The sequence below is a fragment of the Platichthys flesus genome, chromosome 5 (genome assembly GCF_949316205.1).
Source record: "Platichthys flesus chromosome 5, fPlaFle2.1, whole genome shotgun sequence".
Taxonomy (NCBI): Eukaryota; Metazoa; Chordata; class Actinopteri; order Pleuronectiformes; family Pleuronectidae; genus Platichthys; species Platichthys flesus.
The window spans coordinates 10,353,335-10,371,125 of record NC_084949.1 but is presented as its reverse complement, the minus strand read 5'-3'; the positions used below and the strand labels follow the sequence as shown (position 1 = coordinate 10,371,125).

General features: G+C 43.2%; 3 protein-coding genes across 10 annotated transcripts in view; all 3 read left to right on the top strand.

Annotated features, from left to right (window-relative positions):
- The first annotated feature begins 2,956 nt into the window (after positions 1-2,956).
- On the top strand, positions 2,957-6,686 carry LOC133954169 (nucleoredoxin-like protein 1). Of its 2 annotated transcripts, XR_009920758.1 has the most exons (5): positions 2,957-3,130; positions 4,745-5,014; positions 5,120-5,209; positions 5,345-5,870; positions 6,140-6,686. XR_009920758.1 is itself a non-coding variant. In XM_062388486.1 (4 exons), the coding sequence occupies exons 2-4, from the start codon at positions 4,779-4,781 to the stop codon at positions 5,754-5,756; spliced, it is 738 nt and encodes a 245-aa protein (XP_062244470.1). In that variant the 5' UTR covers positions 2,957-3,130; positions 4,745-4,778; the 3' UTR covers positions 5,757-6,686. The 2 variants fall into 2 exon arrangements, 1 of the variants encoding a protein (XP_062244470.1); XM_062388486.1 differs by having other exon boundaries at positions 5,345-6,686.
- A 119-nt stretch (positions 6,687-6,805) lies between these two features.
- On the top strand, positions 6,806-9,756 carry LOC133954219 (nucleoredoxin-like protein 1). 6 transcript variants are annotated; one of them, XM_062388554.1, is made up of 4 exons: positions 6,806-6,939; positions 7,340-7,615; positions 8,538-8,627; positions 8,759-9,755. In XM_062388554.1, the coding sequence occupies exons 2-4, from the start codon at positions 7,380-7,382 to the stop codon at positions 9,084-9,086; spliced, it is 654 nt and encodes a 217-aa protein (XP_062244538.1). In that variant the 5' UTR covers positions 6,806-6,939; positions 7,340-7,379; the 3' UTR covers positions 9,087-9,755. The 6 variants fall into 6 exon arrangements, with proteins under 6 accessions (XP_062244538.1, XP_062244536.1, XP_062244540.1 ...); XM_062388552.1 differs by having other exon boundaries at positions 6,883-6,967; positions 8,759-9,756; XM_062388556.1 differs by having other exon boundaries at positions 6,933-6,955; positions 8,759-9,756.
- Positions 9,757-11,348: 1,592 nt separating this feature from the next.
- The window catches only part of LOC133953757 (adhesion G protein-coupled receptor L1-like), a 29,052-nt gene continuing 22,609 nt past the window's right edge, over positions 11,349-17,791 (top strand). Inside the window, exon 1 of one of the 2 annotated variants that reach the window (XM_062387828.1) lies at positions 11,349-12,064. The gene's annotated coding sequence lies outside the window, so the exon portion shown is untranslated. The remainder of the gene's footprint in view (positions 12,065-17,791) is intronic. The other variant, XM_062387827.1, reaches the window with a different exon arrangement.

Below are 17,791 nucleotides of genomic sequence, written 5' to 3'. Positions count from 1 at the left end.
GGTTTGTGTTTAAAATGAGAAACCAGAAAAACAAAACATTGCTTCTTTTTTTTTTTTAAGAAAACAAGTTTCAGAGTAACTTTATTTACGGTGCTTTTTCTCTATCTAAGTGGCTCCCTCCCTGGCTTTTGAATACTTTGAAGAAACAAATGTCTTTTTGCAAACTCTAATGCTAATATCCGTATTACTTACAAAGACTTTTCTTGATTTCTTTTTATAATAATCAGAATGACAGACAAACTAATTACAACTTCAATCTGTTATTTTCTGCTCTCCTATTTAGTTGTTCCTCTTGTGACCCCTCACATTTATGTTGTGACACCTTACCCCCCCATCCATATGTTGGAAATCACTCTTCTTCACCTCTTTTATTAACTCCATGCTTTTTAGCTGAGAGACGCCAGTGTGTTATTTATTATGCATTACTTAACCTTTCTTATGTTTTTCCCTCGTGTTTGTATCACCTCAACAACAGCAGTTTGTGTCAGTGTCAGTATTTTCTAACACGCCATATGTTGCATACTTTTTGCTTTTGTTGCATATTGATCAAAAAACTTGTCATATTTTTTCTCAGTGTCTTTCTTCTTTTTCTTCTTTTTTTTACCAAAGAACGAATAAAAACTTTTATATTGAACGTCTTATTCTTATTGTTTCTTTTTTCTACAGATCTTCTACAGAAAAGTGAATGTACTGGAGCAATGGTGCCTCAAAGCTCAGTTAAATTTACTTGTTAGTTAAAAAAAAACATTGACACTGTAAAGAATAAGTTTAATTTCAAGATTAATTTCTAGCCAACGTGACAGTGGCTGAACATCGAAAAAACACTGCACCCCCTCTCCTACTGGAGCACAGTTTTTATTTCAGCACAGACATGATCGTCCCACAGCCCAGTTGAGACATTTCCTTTAATTAGTGCCGGCGGGTATTTGCCTTCCCTGCCTGCACATAATAGTCAGTTTGCCGCCAGTGCTTCTCATAATTCACTGTGTTTACTCAGACGATCCCTTAATGTCTGCTGAACTGTGGGTCATCACTCTGCAGTACTGTGCATCACTCCTGTCATATTTGTGTTCAATGAAGATTTTGTCACTGAATTAGAAAATAGATTAAAATGTTACTCAGATTATTTTATTAAAAACTAAATCAAACAGCTGTTAAAGTTTTCCTTGTTCACCATCTTAGTTTAGCATGTTAGCCATTTGCTATTTAGCACTGAAAGGCAGGCACGTGCGCAGACATTTTGGGGGGGCAGGTGCTCAAACCAAAAAAAAGGGCACCCATCTTATTTATTCAAATTATCGATTTGAATAAATAAATGATCTGTTTACAGTCCAAAAGTTCTTGGGGATGCATGACAGTTTGCGTGTGTATATTCTGACAAGAACTCAAATAAATGCCCTGTCAGATATCAAAACACATTTGGGGCAATTGATGACAGAGAGAGTCATTTTTATTCTTAAATATTGATGAATGAGGAAAAAATTGGGCTCCAGCAGAAGGGCACTTTTCTCATCCAGGGCAAAAGGGCCAGTGCTTGAGCACCACTAGGGGTCTATCTGTGCACGTGCCTGAAGACAGGTATGCTACAGTTCAGGATCAGAGAACTTGAGCATTTTGCAGGCATTTGACGAAAATAAATATTGTTCTAATGATTGTACTGGATGAAAAGTAATTAAAATTCATCCTGAGTAAGAACATGAATGTCTTCATCAAAGTCTTCATCTTGATCATAGAATGTATATAAAGATGGATGATGTGTCTGCACTGAAATGAAGCAAACATTTTCCAGATACGATCGCTGACATCTTGCCCACTTGGCACCTATGATCAGGGGAGGGAGCTGTGGTATTGAGTTACCACTGATACACACACTCGACCAATCGTGAGTCAGTCCCAGCTGTCAGTCATGGTGTTTCAGTGTGATATGAACTACCTTAAATGATAGAAACCATCAAAATGTATTTGATGCGTACGTTCACATTTTAATTTGTTCCATGTCCCATCCAATAACATGGAGGATGCCAGGTTTATGACCTGTACTGCAGCTGACCACCAGGGGGCTATCCAGGTGATTTGGCTTCACTATTAGAGAGGCGTCTTGTTGTCAATCTTTATTTACAGTCTATGGATTTTACAAACAGACTGAATTGCCTCCAATACAGCTAAGCTGCTAGAATTGCTAAAAAAAACAAAACAAGCATGTCTGGTGAGTGTTTGCTCAAATTATGTAATGCGCAGTATGTGTTGTGTTTCATGGTTGGTTGTGTGTATGTGTGTGTGTGTGCGCACATCCATGTGTAGTCTGTGTGACTCAGACTAATCCCTCCAGATCTCTCTGTCCTCCCCACCTCTATATTTACCTCACCCCTCTCTGAGATTAACCCTGGTGTTTTCTGCAAGTGCCTCGGCAGATCAATTGCCACTTCTCTACAGTTGGACCTGCTGGGGTTTACTAGAACCGGGCTCCACTCACACTATCGACTTTCTCAGTTCATTTCCTTGACGCTCTGCATCCTGGCTGTCAAACCACCTTGATAACAGAATGCAGAGGAATCATTATCACACTCTGAGGGCTAGAAGAGAGACATCGGCAATTAGCGAGACACATTAGTGCAGGAGAAGTTCGGAGGGCTCACCCGGAGCTCACATAAAACACATCTTCTTGTATCTCTTTCTTGTGTTTTTGTTCTTCCATTGGACCTACATGTCTGTCCTCACTTCGCAATCCAATTTGTCCTCCACATCCTTCGTTCACTCCCTCCCTTCTCCTCATTAAGTAATAAGATTGTTGCTGTTGAGCTGCAGTTTTAATGCCTGCAAGCACATACACACACAAACGCACACACACACACACACACACACACACACACAGGAGCAGTCACCTTTGCCCCTGAGTTACCATCTCAGCCTCAGCCACACCTCCAGCGATCTATAATCTCCCTCAGTGGTTGACAGAGACCAGTGAGAAGACAACACGGAGACCGTGGTGAAGAGGCAGTGAGAGGTGTCACTTCAATAACACATTTTACTCAAAGGAAGACTGCAGGAGAAAAGAAACAATGCAATGGCCTGAGAGAGAGAAGAAGCTCTGGATATCTTTCTTTACCTGTGGGAGTTGAGGAGTTTCAAGGTGAGGTATATTATTTGTGGTGTATTCAGCTGCCACAGCGCAGACACAGATTGATGGGCTGTTAAATTAGCCACTAACAAAACAAGGCAGAGTTGGTCGTAAATACATCTGGGGCAATCGATCAGCTTCAAAAAGTGAAGCGGATGATTGTGAAATAACGTCTCCAAATGTAGGATTTAATCACTGACCTTTCCAAGTCTTACAGTAAATCCTCCTCACTTTTTTTTTTCTCCAGTTAACGTCCAAGCGCTGCTCAATTTCAAACATATTTCTCCTACATCAGCCTTGGAAGTTTCGGTCCAGCGCTGCGGTCTCAAATAGATCTGGCACAGCTCAGAGCCAGAGAGCCAAAACTAATTTGTGAGGTTATCGCTGTCAATTCTCGGCCTGCAGCGACTGCAGCGACAGTGAAATACAGGCTGGCCGAGACAGATAAAGCACATTTCTCAGCTGTTGAGGCCTGAACTTTATTTCTAAAGCTGAAATTTATTTTAGATGCAGTTTTTTTTGTCCAAACCATAAATCTCCTCTCGGTAAACACAGTCTCATAAAAGCCTTATTCATCCCGGTTAGCCGGTTGTTGCTGGGCTGCAGTGTTGTTGTTAGATTATGATTATTTTTGTATCGAAAAAAAAACTGGGTGTATTCTATAAACTGGATGTCCTTCAGTCGGCTGCAACATCGATGAGTCACTGAGCATCATCAGTGAATGGGAACATCATTCCATATGTTTCGACTGAAATATAGAAATGGTTGCATTTTTGGAGCTATTTCTTTATAATAATAATAATAATAATTATTATTATAAAAATATTGAAATTATAATAATTACACATTTCATTTGTATAGTCCTTTTAATAATGATCAGTGGCATTTACATAGGATGTCAAAGAGCAGATAAAAGCAGATGAAAGAAAATACCTATAAATATAACATTCACATTACGATCACACATTGAAATATAAGCTACACTTCATTTTTAAGTAATGTTTAGAAGGTGGACAGTTCTGTGCAGACTTTGATTCCTGTGGGTAAAGAGTTCTAGAGGGAGGGGGCACCTATGGAAAAGAGGCTGTAGTTGCCAAGATCCCCAATTTCTTATCATCTAAATCAAATTCATGACAGTGGAGGGGTTTCGTTTGCTTGTGCTGCCTGGTCACTGTCAGACACATCTGACACAGTCCTGATGCTGCAGATTAGCTGTGTGTTGAATTAAAATGGATTTTTTAGGAGGGTTTTCAAAATTTAAACGGTAACATAGAGCACCAGACTAAAAAGCTGTATTTTGGTCTCCTCCCTTTAGTTTAACGTTTTGAACTTTCTTGTGACTACAGACATGAGTGGGTGCGGTCTGAAGTATGATCTGTTGCACCTGTAACAGAACCTCACTGACATTTCTTATCTTTATTCTGGGCCAAATATACAGTCAATACTTTATTTCATCTCCCAAGGGTGAATACACGTATCAATAACAGTGTTTGAGCATCTGAGACTTTTCCTATGGGCGTAGATATGGACACAGGCGATGAACAGCACTCGTCACGATAAACATTACCCTGCTGTACTGTAGCACATGTGTATTTCCAGATTTTAACACCTCTTCTCTCCACAAAGGGCTTTCACCGTTCCCCGCTGCTCTCCTGTCATCATGGTGGACCTGTTCCTGAACCGAGTTCTGGTCGAGAACAACTGGGACCAGGATGAACTCAACACTGAGCGCGAAATCATCGGGATCCTGGAAAACCGCATCGTGCTGCTGTTCTTTGCCTCCTCCGAGTGCAAAAGGTGCCAGGGGTTTGTGCCTCTTCTGAATGACTTTTTCAAGAGGCTGAAGGATCCGGCCTACATCGAATACCCCAAACTGCTTGCGCTCATCTTCGTCAGGTCTCTGTCTTTCCTTCTCTTTTTCTTATCTCTTTAATGCAGGGATGTAATTGCACTGTTTTGTAATTCATAAGATATCCGTTCCCCTGCCCTCTCTCTCTGCAGCATGGACAGATCAGAGGAGCAGCAGGAGAGGCTCCTCAAAGAGATGCACAAGAAGGTTCTGTTTCTGGCGTTTGAGGACCCGTACAGGAAGTAGGTGGATGCTTATTTACATGTGTTTCCTCGTTGGATGTAAACAAGTCAGTTGCCTAGCCAAGAAGGAACAATGACATTTTTTATCAAGGGTTCCCATCTGAAATGCATGCACTTTCTTTGTCTGTGTTTCAGGGAGCTGCAGGCCATGTTCAGGGTAAAGGAGGTTCCAACAGCCGTGGTGCTTCGTCCCGACGGCTCCGTCCTCTCCCTGAACGCCGTGCAGGACATCTGTCGTTTCGGCTCCGACTGCTTCAGTAACTGGCAGGAGTCGGCGGAGCTCGTCGAGAGAAGCTTCATGCTCAACGAGGAGTTCGACAACCTCAATCTGCGTAGTGCCACCGAACCTGTGAGGAGACTTAAGTACAAGACAGAGGACGACAAGAGGAAAAAGAAATGGTGGAAGTTGTGGGGCAAGGACAAGGACACATATAAGGAGGAAGATGAGAAGGATGAAGCATGGGGTGACGAGAGAAAGGAGGGAAATAAAGAACCATGGAGGAGGGTGAAAGAAAAAGATAGCAAGAGGAGAAACCTTTTGCGTTGATTCCCTATAGTAATTGTCTGTGCAGAGAACCTCCTGCTGGGTTATACAAACCAACATAGGCGTGAAAACACAACCTTTTTGGAGGAGGTAATAAAACTGGATCAAACTATGGAGGTGGGATATGCTTGCTCCAAGTTGACTAAATAAGTACTTCTCTTTTTGCGATCTCATTACTTCCATAAAATAAGAACTGATTATTTTTATGTAATTAAACATTGATCAGAATTCTGAGATAACAATCGCATTAATTTAGCAGATATAAAATTAGATTTTTTGTCTGAAGTGAGTGCAAGATGCAGAAAGCAATCACATTGACCAACTCAACTGTGCAGCTCTCCACATTTATTTTTGCTATTATTTTATTTTATTGTTTTCCTTTTCAGACCTGGTGACCCATCTCATTAAACTCCATCTCCAGTCAGGCAACTGTTTCGACAACAACACCTTAAGTACAGATGATGATACACCTCTCTGTGCCCCTGCAGCTCTGCTGGATGTGTAAACTGAGAACTGTTTGCCAACACTTGGTCATAATATGTAACGACTGTGTGTTCCTCTGCTTTTTCTTCTGTTTAAGCATTTTTAAGACCGCAAGTGGGGAAAAGAACAAATGTTATTGCAGCTTGAAACTAAATATAGGTGCTGGCGCCTGCTGGTGTTTTAAAACTCACATTAATATTTTATTATTATTTTTACAACTCTTTGTTAATCATGGTTTGTCTCCTGGGATTTTTATTTTGGTACTATAGTTAAATAAGTACAAGTTGTATTGTTCTCAAAAAAGGGAGAAAAAAATTCTCTTTGCTGCTAACACATACTGTGTCTGTATGTCACTGTCGTGGCTTTATGGCCAAATTATATAACCAGATGTTCCCTGTAGTTCTGCTCCTCTATTACCTACTGAATAATAAAGGTCTCACTGTTGCTCACTTCATTAGCCCTTTTCTTTTTTCTCTTATTCTGTCATCTCTGGGGATTTCATTCACACGTATAGTATATGTTTGCTTAGTGCCCTCTCACACACACACACACGCACACACGCACACACTGTGATCACTTCATATCCCTTGTCCCTCCGTCACCTTGTCTTTCAAACCCCTCCCGACCAGACAGAGGAGAGAGAGGTGGAGCGCGTGAGCGACACACAGGACGGAGGAGGGAGTGAAGAGCCACTGGCATCAAGGTGAAGGAGAGGGAGAGTGAGTCGATGAGTGAGTGTGATTCGCACTGACAGGCGGTGAAATGACTCGATTGCGCCACAAGAAGAGATGAGAAGAACAGAAACTTGAATGCTTTAATTTTATGCTATAATTTAATGCTGGTCTCCTTTTTGCATTGGCTGCCTAGAGGAGGAGATAATATTTGTTCGAGGTCAGCAACTGGGAGGATTATCCGATTGAACAGTGAGAAGATTATATGTGATTAACAGATGTAAATATGACTGAGCGGAAACATGCTGTCTTTATGCACTGACTTGTTTGCATGGAAAAGCCTCCAAAATGTAACTGGGCATTTTGGTTTTTTTCCTTAATGAACCAATGAACATAAAGATGTTTATTTTCTGTTTGAATCTTCCCCTAAAGCCTCCCGAGCCTCAGTCCTTATCACTGTTGACCCTTCATCATGGTGGACCTGTTCATCGATCGGGTCCTGCTGAAGAACAACAAGGAACACGATGAGCTGAACACAGAGCGTGAGATCGTCATGGGCCTGCAGAACCGCATCCTGATGCTCTTCTTCGCCTCGGCTGCGTGTGATGGCTGCCAGCAGTTTGCTCTCACGCTCAGCAACTTCTTCAAACGGCTGACCGATGAATTCTACGTGGATCGCTCTGCTCAGCTGGTTCTCCTATACATCAGGTACATCACACACACACACAAACACACACACACACACACACACACACACACACACACACACACACACACACACACATACACACACAAACATATTAAAATAAATTAACGATAAAGTCTTGTAAGTTGTTTCTGGACAGTTTTTATCACATTCGGTGAAATGCTCTTCAACTCCTGATATTAAAAATAGAGTCGTCTGTGGCCCTCGCAGGACTGTAATAAACACGACCAATCATTTCAGTCGGAACACATAAAATGATTGGCTGGCACAACTGTCTGTCACTAACCGAACTGCCTGCCTGTGGTTCACTTCACAGGAGTGGAGTCTTCAGCAGGAGACACCACTAAAATAGAGGCAATAGTCACAAGTTAGCAAGTGAGTCTCCTAAATGTTGCCTCTAGCGGTTTTCAGGCAGTGCAAGTTCGTGTTTTTGGGGGCGCTGTACCTTTAACAAGAGGGAGGATGGGAGGGGCTGGGATGTATCCGTTGCTGTGTAGCCTGCACTTGCCATCTTTTCCAGGATTACCAACCCTAACTTTCATGTTCTTCACTCCCAAAACCTTACATTGTTCACATTATGTTTATCATTTTAAAATAACCCTGATATAAATTAAATCCTTTGTGTGTGTGTGTGTGTTTATGTACAATTATGTTGGCAATGTCATGCATTTATACAGTACGTGTGTTTGTGAAACCATAATCTTAATCTGTTGTCTCAAATGATGCCAGAATATCCTCACTTGTGATATGTTGTTCCATCCTTCTCAGTCGTGCCTGCTCATCCGTTCATAACTTTGTCAGAACAAAATGTCCTCATAAGAGCAGATCAAACACAAAGACATTGACCTTTAAAGAGATCTTTTAAATTAATTTAAAAAACCCATCCAGATCTTTTAGCAATGTGATTATTCTGTCATCCTTCAGTTTGGACGATTCTGAGGAGAACCAAGAGAGCTTCCTCAAAGAGCTTCCCAAGAAGTGCCTGTTCCTGGCCTATGAGGACCCCTACAGGAGGTGTGTGAGACTGGCCCGTCAGTTGTGTGCACAACCTGCTGATGGATGATTGTAATGCAAATATACCACGCTGTTTTAATCCATTAGCTCTTTGGCGACGTGTATGCCAGAATGTGTGTGTGTGTCCACAGGGAGCTCGAGGCCATGTTTAACGTGGAGGAGCTGCCCACAGTGGTGGTGCTGCGGCCCGACTGCTCCATCCTCGCCGCCAACGCAGTGGAGGAGATCCTGGGCCTTGGCCTGCACTGCTTCCGCAACTGGCAGGAGGCAGCGGAGCTCATTGACAGGAACTTCATGATGAGTGAAGACTTCGAGGGGAAGTCCATGCGCAGCTTGACCGACCCGTTGAGGAGACTCAAATACAAGGTGGAAGATGAGAAGAAGAAAAAGAAGAAGAAGAAGAAGAAGGGCAGAGGTTGGGGTGAAGGCGGAGAGGCGGAGGTGGATGGAGAAGAGTAAGGAGGAGGAAGACAAGGGGGGTCATGATGATGGAGAAGAAGAGTAAGAGGGCGAGACTTTGGAACAGTTGCCACGATTAGCAAAAGCTATGTAACTATAATGTTCCCGGTGCTGCTAATGTAACGCAACAAACCCTCTTCCCAAAGGAAAATCAGACATTCATCAAAAAGTAGATAAACTGATGTTAATTGTGATTGGTCGTGACAGCTAGCACACCTCACATATGAGTGGCTGTTGACACACTGACTACCAATAAAAAGTAATGTACCACACTGATGGAGCAATAAATGCTGCTGCCTCAGCTAGATTCCGGAAAGTCTTTGAATTCTGCCCAGAACACAATCAGGCCAAGGTTATGTCCGGGCCAAGTCTAACCATTACGACTTGTTTTATTACACCCAGGAGTCTATTGCGAACATTTCTCCATTTTCCAAGACACAGCTCTGATTTGTATTTTTTACAAAAGTTGATCTATTTCCAAATTTTTTCTTTGTGGCATCCAATCAAAACACGCCAAACACAATCTGAAATCAATGAATTAATCAGCACCATTCAGATATTTTGTTTTATTGAGTGTTTCTTGTTGAAAGTCAATCTACACTTTACAGACTGCACACAAGTAGCAATCAGAGCTATTCAAGGAGATGCAAGTGAAATGATGGAAAAACTGGCTTTTATACATAATCTGTGATTTCCTTGAACTGACTGTGACTCATCGTCTTTTGCACCAAAGACCGTGTCTAGCCTTTGCATACTTCTCCTCACGGAAACTCTACTGATGATGCTTTTATATGTGATCAGCAACATATCCACTAGCAACGACCACGCCCCTGCAATGAGTCTTTCAGCGGTTTAAATGTTGATTTCAGTTTAAATGACGTTTAAATGTTGATTTCAGAGGAAAAAGGACGAAGATGAAGGTGAAGATGCGTCTCGTAGTGTGGTTTTATTGGTAGGATGCACTGGTGACCAGATGGAGGAGGACTCAGTGCTTATTATGGATGTGCGTAGGTATGAGGGAAGGAGGAGGAATTGATGTGGGCATGGGGATGAGGTAGAAGGATGGGGGGAAGCGAGTATTGATGAGGGAAGGAAGATGAATGGTAAGGATGAGCAGAGGAAAGGATGAGGTAGGATGATAAATGGATATGGCTAGGGGTGAGGGAAGAAGGACGAATGGATGTGGGTATGGATGATAGAAGGAGGATGAAGGGATGAGAATTTTGATGAGGGAAGGAGGATGAAGGGATGAGAGAACAGGACGAAGGGATGAGAGTACCGATGAGGGAAGGAGGCTGAAGGGATGAGAGAAGGGGTGAATGGATGAAGGGAAGGCAAAGGGTTGGTTGAAGAATCTGAGACAAACGAAGGGTGATGGGTTGACCGGGTGTATGTCGGCTTGAAAGGGGATTAGAGGTGAGTGCTCCTGAACCTAAAGTTACCTTCATTTCCTAGAAGAGCACAAGAGGGAAGGTTGTGATCTGAACCTCAAGAACACTTTCTGCTACACACCACTACAACCATCAGTGTGCGTCTTTCTATTGCTGGGGTAATGAGTGTAATGGTTGTAGAGCAGATGTGGGTGAGAATGCATCGTGCAGGCAGACGGATGATGACGCCGTAGTATCACCGGGTGTGATGGAGGTGTGACCGGCTGATCGGTGGGTTCAGTGAGCTTCATAGATGACAGTGATAGGATGACTGATGTTGAAGCGTGCTGTGTCGTAGGCTGACTGACAAATAGGCCACATTTTCTGTCCCAGCTGCTCCAGACAAAGCTCGAAAAGGATATATTGCAAATGCCCATGCTTGCCGGATGTGCTTCCCTTGCAGCCGGCCCAATAAACTCCCCTTCTCCCCTGCCCCTGTGATGGAAGACCTGAGCGTGTTCAACCTAAATTAGAGCAGGTCAAATGTGAGAAAAGAGACAAAGGGCTAAATGAACAGGAGCTGCTGGTTTCTCCCCTGCTCCTTCCCTTTTGCCAACACAGCAGCTTGTTGTTGCTCACTAAGAAAAACCTTGATAATATAGTCGAAGCGCCCCCTCCCTCCCCTCTCTCTCTCTTTCTCTGCATGTCTCTGCACACGAGCATACACAAACACACACGTGCACACACAAAGGCGCACACGCGTTTGCGCGCTCTCGAATGCAGAACGCGCAACAAGCTGGAGAGGGAGAGAGGAAGAGAGAGAGAGAGAGAGAGAGAGTCAGAGAGAGAGAGAGAGAGAGTCAGAGAGAGAGTCAGAGAGAGGGAGAGAGGGAGGGAAAGAGAGAGAGGCAAGAGAAGAGGAGAAGAACGGATGCAAGGCGAGGCCAGGAGCAGGAAACCTTATCTCTCTCTCTGCTCGTCGAGCTGCCTCCGTTTTTTTTTAAACCTCAGCATCATTTTATAACACGATCCCTGCCTTCTCTTTCTTTTCTCTTTTTTATTTTTGTATTTTTAAAGCTGCCTTTGCGTCCTGATGTGCTGCTGCGCCTCATCACGATTCCTCAAGGATATGCAAAGCGGCTTTTATCACGTCGACGGTATTTGACGTGAAATGCAAGGATGTAATTGAGCGACGTCGGAGACGCATCTGATCAGCGATGACAAGCGGACTGTAGGGATCGACGGCAGCGTTACAGGCAGAGGAGAGTCTGTGCGTAAAATCTGCGTCTAATTATTGTTTTCGCCCAGCGATCGCGCTATTTCCCCCCTCTCCTGCCCTCCCTCCATCCATCCGTCCATCGGGAGCTTTAGAAGGCCGATCGCCCCGCATCCTCTCTGGGCATGAGAACCCGTGGGAATTATGATACCAACGTGACGCGCGGTCACACAGCACTCAGCGGGGAAGACGACGCGCCTCGGCAGGGCGGAGGGAGGGTGTGAGGTCCAGCAGAGCGGAGCCCCGCACCGTGCGCCCATCACAGGAGGAGAAGGAGGACGCCCAGTCGTTGTTGGACACATCGCGCTAATGAATGCTCTATAGCCCAGCAGGTATCACCCACCGTCAAAACCCCCCACTCCCCCCCAACCCCCTCCGTTAATATCTCATATATAGTATTAGTATTATTTTCGTGCGTCGGGCAGAGAGACAGCGCGGGGAGTACAGTGCGTGAGGGCGCGGAGAGACGGAATGCGGGAGACGCAGTGAGCGAAGAGGAGGAGGAGGAGGTGGTGGTGGAGGAGGAGGAGGAGGAGGGAAACCGGAGGATTGACGGTAAGATATGGATATAGGCTATGAGGATGCACCCCGCCCATACTCTCTATCTCCCTCTCTCCTCGCACGCACACGCGCACATACATGATCAGTGGGGACGGCGGAGGTACCCATGCTCCTCTGCTGCCGCCGCTGCTGCTGCTGATGCTGCTGCTGTCAAGGCCCATTTGATCACTGAGGGACAGGGCTCTGATGTGCTGCTGTGCTGGGCCTCACTCACTGCTGGCCATTAAAGATGGGTCAGTAGTACAGGAGTGCTGTGAAATATTCATGGGCACGTGATTGGGCCTCCTCCTTAGGAGTGCCATGGAGAAAGTGGCATATCATGATTCTCAGGGTCCCATGTTGCATGGTCCAAGGGGTCTGCCATCACTGGGCTGGATTCTGGGACCCTCGGTGCAGTTGACTGGTGGATGATGCAATGAGAAAGTGGTGAACACATTTGCAGACTTCCAGGGCTGTGTATAAATGCAGAGTCTGGTTTGCAGGTTTGCCCAGATTGGAACCTGAGAATAGGAGAAAAAGAGAGAGGACAACTAGCGTATACAGAGTGAGAGCCCGTTATCAGTATTTCAGAGAGGGGAAGAGAGGACTGGGTCAGTGGAGGAGGCCAGGGAGGGAGGCAGGAGTGACCATGAAGGAGGGGGGCAGACAGACAGAGATGCAGCGGTGGAAGGACGACGAAGGAAAGAGGAGAAAGCATGAGGGAAACGAGAGATGAGAATGGAAGGAATAGCTTGGTGGCTCCTACTCCTCCGTCAGGTGGGATTTCTTATTCACTTGTAACCTTGACTGTCAAGGTTTGGCTTCTGTTGAATTTCTCATATTTGTGATATTAGCAGCAGATTGAAGATTTTGCGTATGAGAGAGGAACATGAGGAATAATTTGAAAAGATTTATAGCCTACAGAGAAAGGTTTGGGAAATTATATCGTAAAAAGGTGACTCACCTAGTGTGTGTGTGTGTGTTTGTGTGTGTGTGTGTGTGTGTGTGTGTGTGTGTGTGTGTGTGTGTGTGTGTGTCCGTGTGTGGCTGCACTGTGCCTGTTAGATCGAAAAGGAGGAGAAAAAAAACACAACAAGGTTTGCTTCCATGTAGGGATCATTTACATCAACCACTGAGGAGAAAAAAGAAATTGATTTGCTTAAAGCACTCAGACACAAACACACACAAACACACACAAACACACACACAGACACACACACACACACACACACACACTAGGATGGATTTTATGTCATTTGACTTGTAAAGCGCTCCATATCTTTTGTGTGTGTGTTCGAACAGGTATCCATCATGTCTCCTTGCATCAGTCAGACACGCTGAGCATCAATGCAGACCGGTTCCGAGCTGGGGGCGGGTATATCAGTGTAGTATCAATGCCATGACCCGAGACTAGATGGTTTATAGAGTAATATTGTAGCCCTGTGTCAAATTACTACTTTTATTAAAGACCTGCCTGCAAATTATTGTCATGATCAAGTAATAACTATTTTTGAGTATTAAATTATATTTGCTAATTCAAATGAAAGCTGTACTGTTGCTGCACATCATCTAGTTGTGTCGCCGGGGGCCTGATGGCAGTATCACAGTTCAGTCATGCAAATTCCTGTTGTAGTGGAGAGAGAGGAATGGAGGTGGCTGGTTTGATCGGCAAATGCATATCCTTGTTTTTCTCTCTCAAGAGGCACAAATATTTAGTTTTTCATTACCTTGTAGGACAGAAGAATAGCTTTTTGTTGCAATATACAGTTGTGTCTGTTAATTACCATGTTGTCAAATTGGCTTGGGCGATACTGCAATATAATATATATTATGAAAAATATGAATATAATTATTTTTTTATTGTAAATTTGCTTGGATGTTTGAATATTTGACGAATCAAGTTGCCGCATCCATCTGTATGAACCTCAAAACTAAGCGATGGTGTTTGAAACCTCATCCAGATCCTCAGGGTCTACCTTCCTGCTCATGCACGTTATTCCTGACCGGAGACAAACATTCCCGTCAGCTCACGGTGTACCTATTGTCTGATGCGGCTGAAGCACGTTCTGCCATCTTGCAAACAAAAGCCACCGGCTGCACTCGGCACTGCTCTGTCTCACCTCGGTCAGTGAATCGTAGAAGAAGCGGGGTGACATTTTGACACGCCTCAGGATCGCAATCTGGTTCTTTGTCCGGTTGACAAGTTGAAACATCTGATATCATAGTAACGTCTTGTGCTGACACACAATCAGGTTTAGTGCCAAAGGGCACAGAGGGACAACAAGGCAGACACGGCAGCCCGCACACGACATTCCACCTCAGTGTTTGTTGAAATGACCGTTCAGCGGAAATGCCCCAGGTTGTAACTTCTCAATATACAGTCTTATACCTAACTGAATGATCCCGTCAGTTAGAAGGTGATTCTCATGTCGTGCTCTAGATGTCAGATTATGAAGTCATTAGGAAATGCTGAAAGACAAGGAAGAGATCACACTCAAACACACACACACACACCCTTTATCGTGCTGGATTCTCAAACTTTCCATCACATCATCCATTCAGGCAGCATCACACCACTCATACATCACTGCAGCTCATTAAAAACCCTTTACAAATAATTAAGCAGCCCCGAGACGTTTGGTTCCTGGTCACTTCACATACTCGAATTTACTGGTTCCAGGAACAACAAGACTTTAACTGCAGCTATTACCTGCAGTTTTATTGTGAAAACCAGGAGCAGAGATAGATCTAGTCGCAGCCATTGTGCTACAGCGGATTGCGCTGCCGAAGGTCGCAGTCAGGTCCACACTGTCATTCCTGCAGCATCCCCTGTCACTTCTATTACCTGAGGTGGCTACTCTCTAATTATTGGCAAGTGTTGATTTTTTGCAAATACGTCAACACATTTTAAATGGAATTAATAATTGTTTGCCCTCAGATCGAACGTTAATGTTCTGCTGCTCACACAGGTCCGGGCCACGTTGATTTGATTGTTTATATCATGATTAATTATTGTTGTACACAGCTGACTCCCCCGTCATATCTGCAGTAAGCTCCAGTTTATTATCGGGTAGTGTGGCCTGAGGCAAACTGGCTTTTTATTTAAAATCTAAGTTAATGCAGCTATGAGTTTCTGATTCATTCATCCAACAAGACTTCCAAATCAAGCTGCAAAATGTGTTATTTGTCCAAGCTCCAGAATAATAATAAAATAATATTCACTATTTAACTGATTGATTGATCGTTTTGTCAATATAACATCTGAAAATAGTGGAAAAACACGCAGTACAATTCCACAGCCCAGTGTGATGTCCTCAAATGTCTTGTTTTGCCTTTTTGTGTGACATTGTGGATGAGTTGCGATTGTGATGTGTTTTTAATCATCTCCCACTGAGTCTTGTGAGAAAACATCTGGCTGGAAGCGTTTGTTGATATTTGAGAGATGGGATGTTCTGCCAGAAGCAGAATGTTTTGGCCTGGACAAGTTAACAGGCATTACATTGTCTGTTAATGTGGCGGAACTATTAGTACTTGGAAATATTTGTGACGACAGTTTCTGGGAAAACAGATATTCCGAACCTGTATCTCTGCCAAGAGAGTAGAGCAAAAGAGAGATAATGTGTGTGTTCGAGTGTCACACTGTAAAATCTGACAAGTGGCTCCTACTTAAGGATTGTCTAGGAAAGGGATTGCCTTGAAAAAGGTAAGTCAACATACCTATCAGTCAACATGTATATGTTAATAATATGGAATTTTATTCAGCCTCTAAACTTCTTTGTATTTATTACATTTTGTGAAGCTGTTCCAATTGAAAAATGTCTGGTAACGTTCAGGTTTTTCTACATTTGGCAGGTTAAACAAATCTATTTAGTCTGAATAGTTCCTTTGATGAATTAAGATAGCACAACAAACAATGTTAGGTTTGAACATCATTTAAAGCCAAAGACAATAAAATATCCAAAATACTGTTTTCGAATGAACTGGAAAAAATGTAACCAACAAAACATTCCTGTGATGGTTGCGAAAAATAAGATTATTTTCAGCAGCTTTTTTGAAAGGACGTAGGGAACCGAGTCGAAGGATACTTGAGCCGTTCCTTTTATAGTTGTGCCCAAATTTTGCTACAATATATCCTCACTGCTTCCTTCTGAACAGAAGATTTCTGTCGCTGAGAAGGGCATAGGTTGAGGGTGGACTTGATATGGCATATAATATATAATGATATTTACAATACACAAATTGGTAGGATGTATTAGTCTGATTCTGATTAAAATCTTACCCTATCATATCATTATCCTAGTGATTGTTACACCATAAACCTCACAACCACAAAACAGGAGCGATGAACATCTCTCAGAAAGAAACAGCCTTAAGACCCTGCTCCCTTCAAACAGCTGAAATTCCCATCACTAAAATATTCAGACCAGCTGATCAGCTTGAGCATGACTTATCTGTAACCATGAAACTATGCAACGCTGGATGGTTCCGGTGCTGCTCTACTGCACATGTGAGCTGTTGAGCTCTCATTCAGTCCAGAGAACAGTAAACTACAGTTTTAGGCGAAACAGGTACAGTACTCGCATTGCGTTAGTTGACTCAACTAGACAGTAAAAAACAAGTAAAGACCACTCATGTAAAAAGCAAAGGTAATACATTTATTTAGGTATTATACATTTACTGAGTATTTCTGAGCAACTTCTCTCTCTGTCTACACATAAAGGGTTTTATTAAAGGCCCCTTTCACCTGTTGTTCTTATGGGTTCAGAATGATTTTATTTACTTAAAGTTATTGTTTTTCCTACGCCACCAAACCAAAATCCTTTTTGATTATTTGATGAGTAAAACATTTGCAGATTAGTTTGTTGTTGATCAGCTTATAACTGCAGCTCTGCTCCAAGTCATAATTGTCATGGAAATTATTGAATCTAACTGTCTTCTTCTGAAATGTATAAGATGTTGCTCAAAGTTCAGCTGGATTGACCTGAAAAAACATAATTAAACTTGCAGTGGTGTTGAGGATTCTGTCCCGCTTGGCCAAGTGTTCGCTCAGTAACTCTGTTGAATCTATTCTCTGTAAATTGTTTCTTGAACATTAATTAAATCTTTGAGATCACTGATTGATCACTCGGTCTGATGGTTTATTTCCTCACCAGGGAATTAAATTCAAATTCCCACCACAATAATTACAACTGGAAAAATCTGACTTTACTGAAAACTGTTATATCTCCGACTTAATAACATGCCAATGCCTGAAAACCATACTAACATGGAACTATTGGGATATGACGTCCTATCAGTGTGCAGTATTTTAATCCTCACAGGACCACCGCACAGCTTGCGTGTTGTTTCTCTCTGCATTCGCAGGTAACTCAGACTTGGCAGTGACAAATTTCCGCTGCTCTGCCTGACGCTGTGCGATGATCAGCTACAAACAACACAGTGATAAATGACTAAACACATGAGAAGTCATAGAGATTCTCAGACCCTGAGAAAGTGCTTATGAAAGTGTGAGCGCGTGC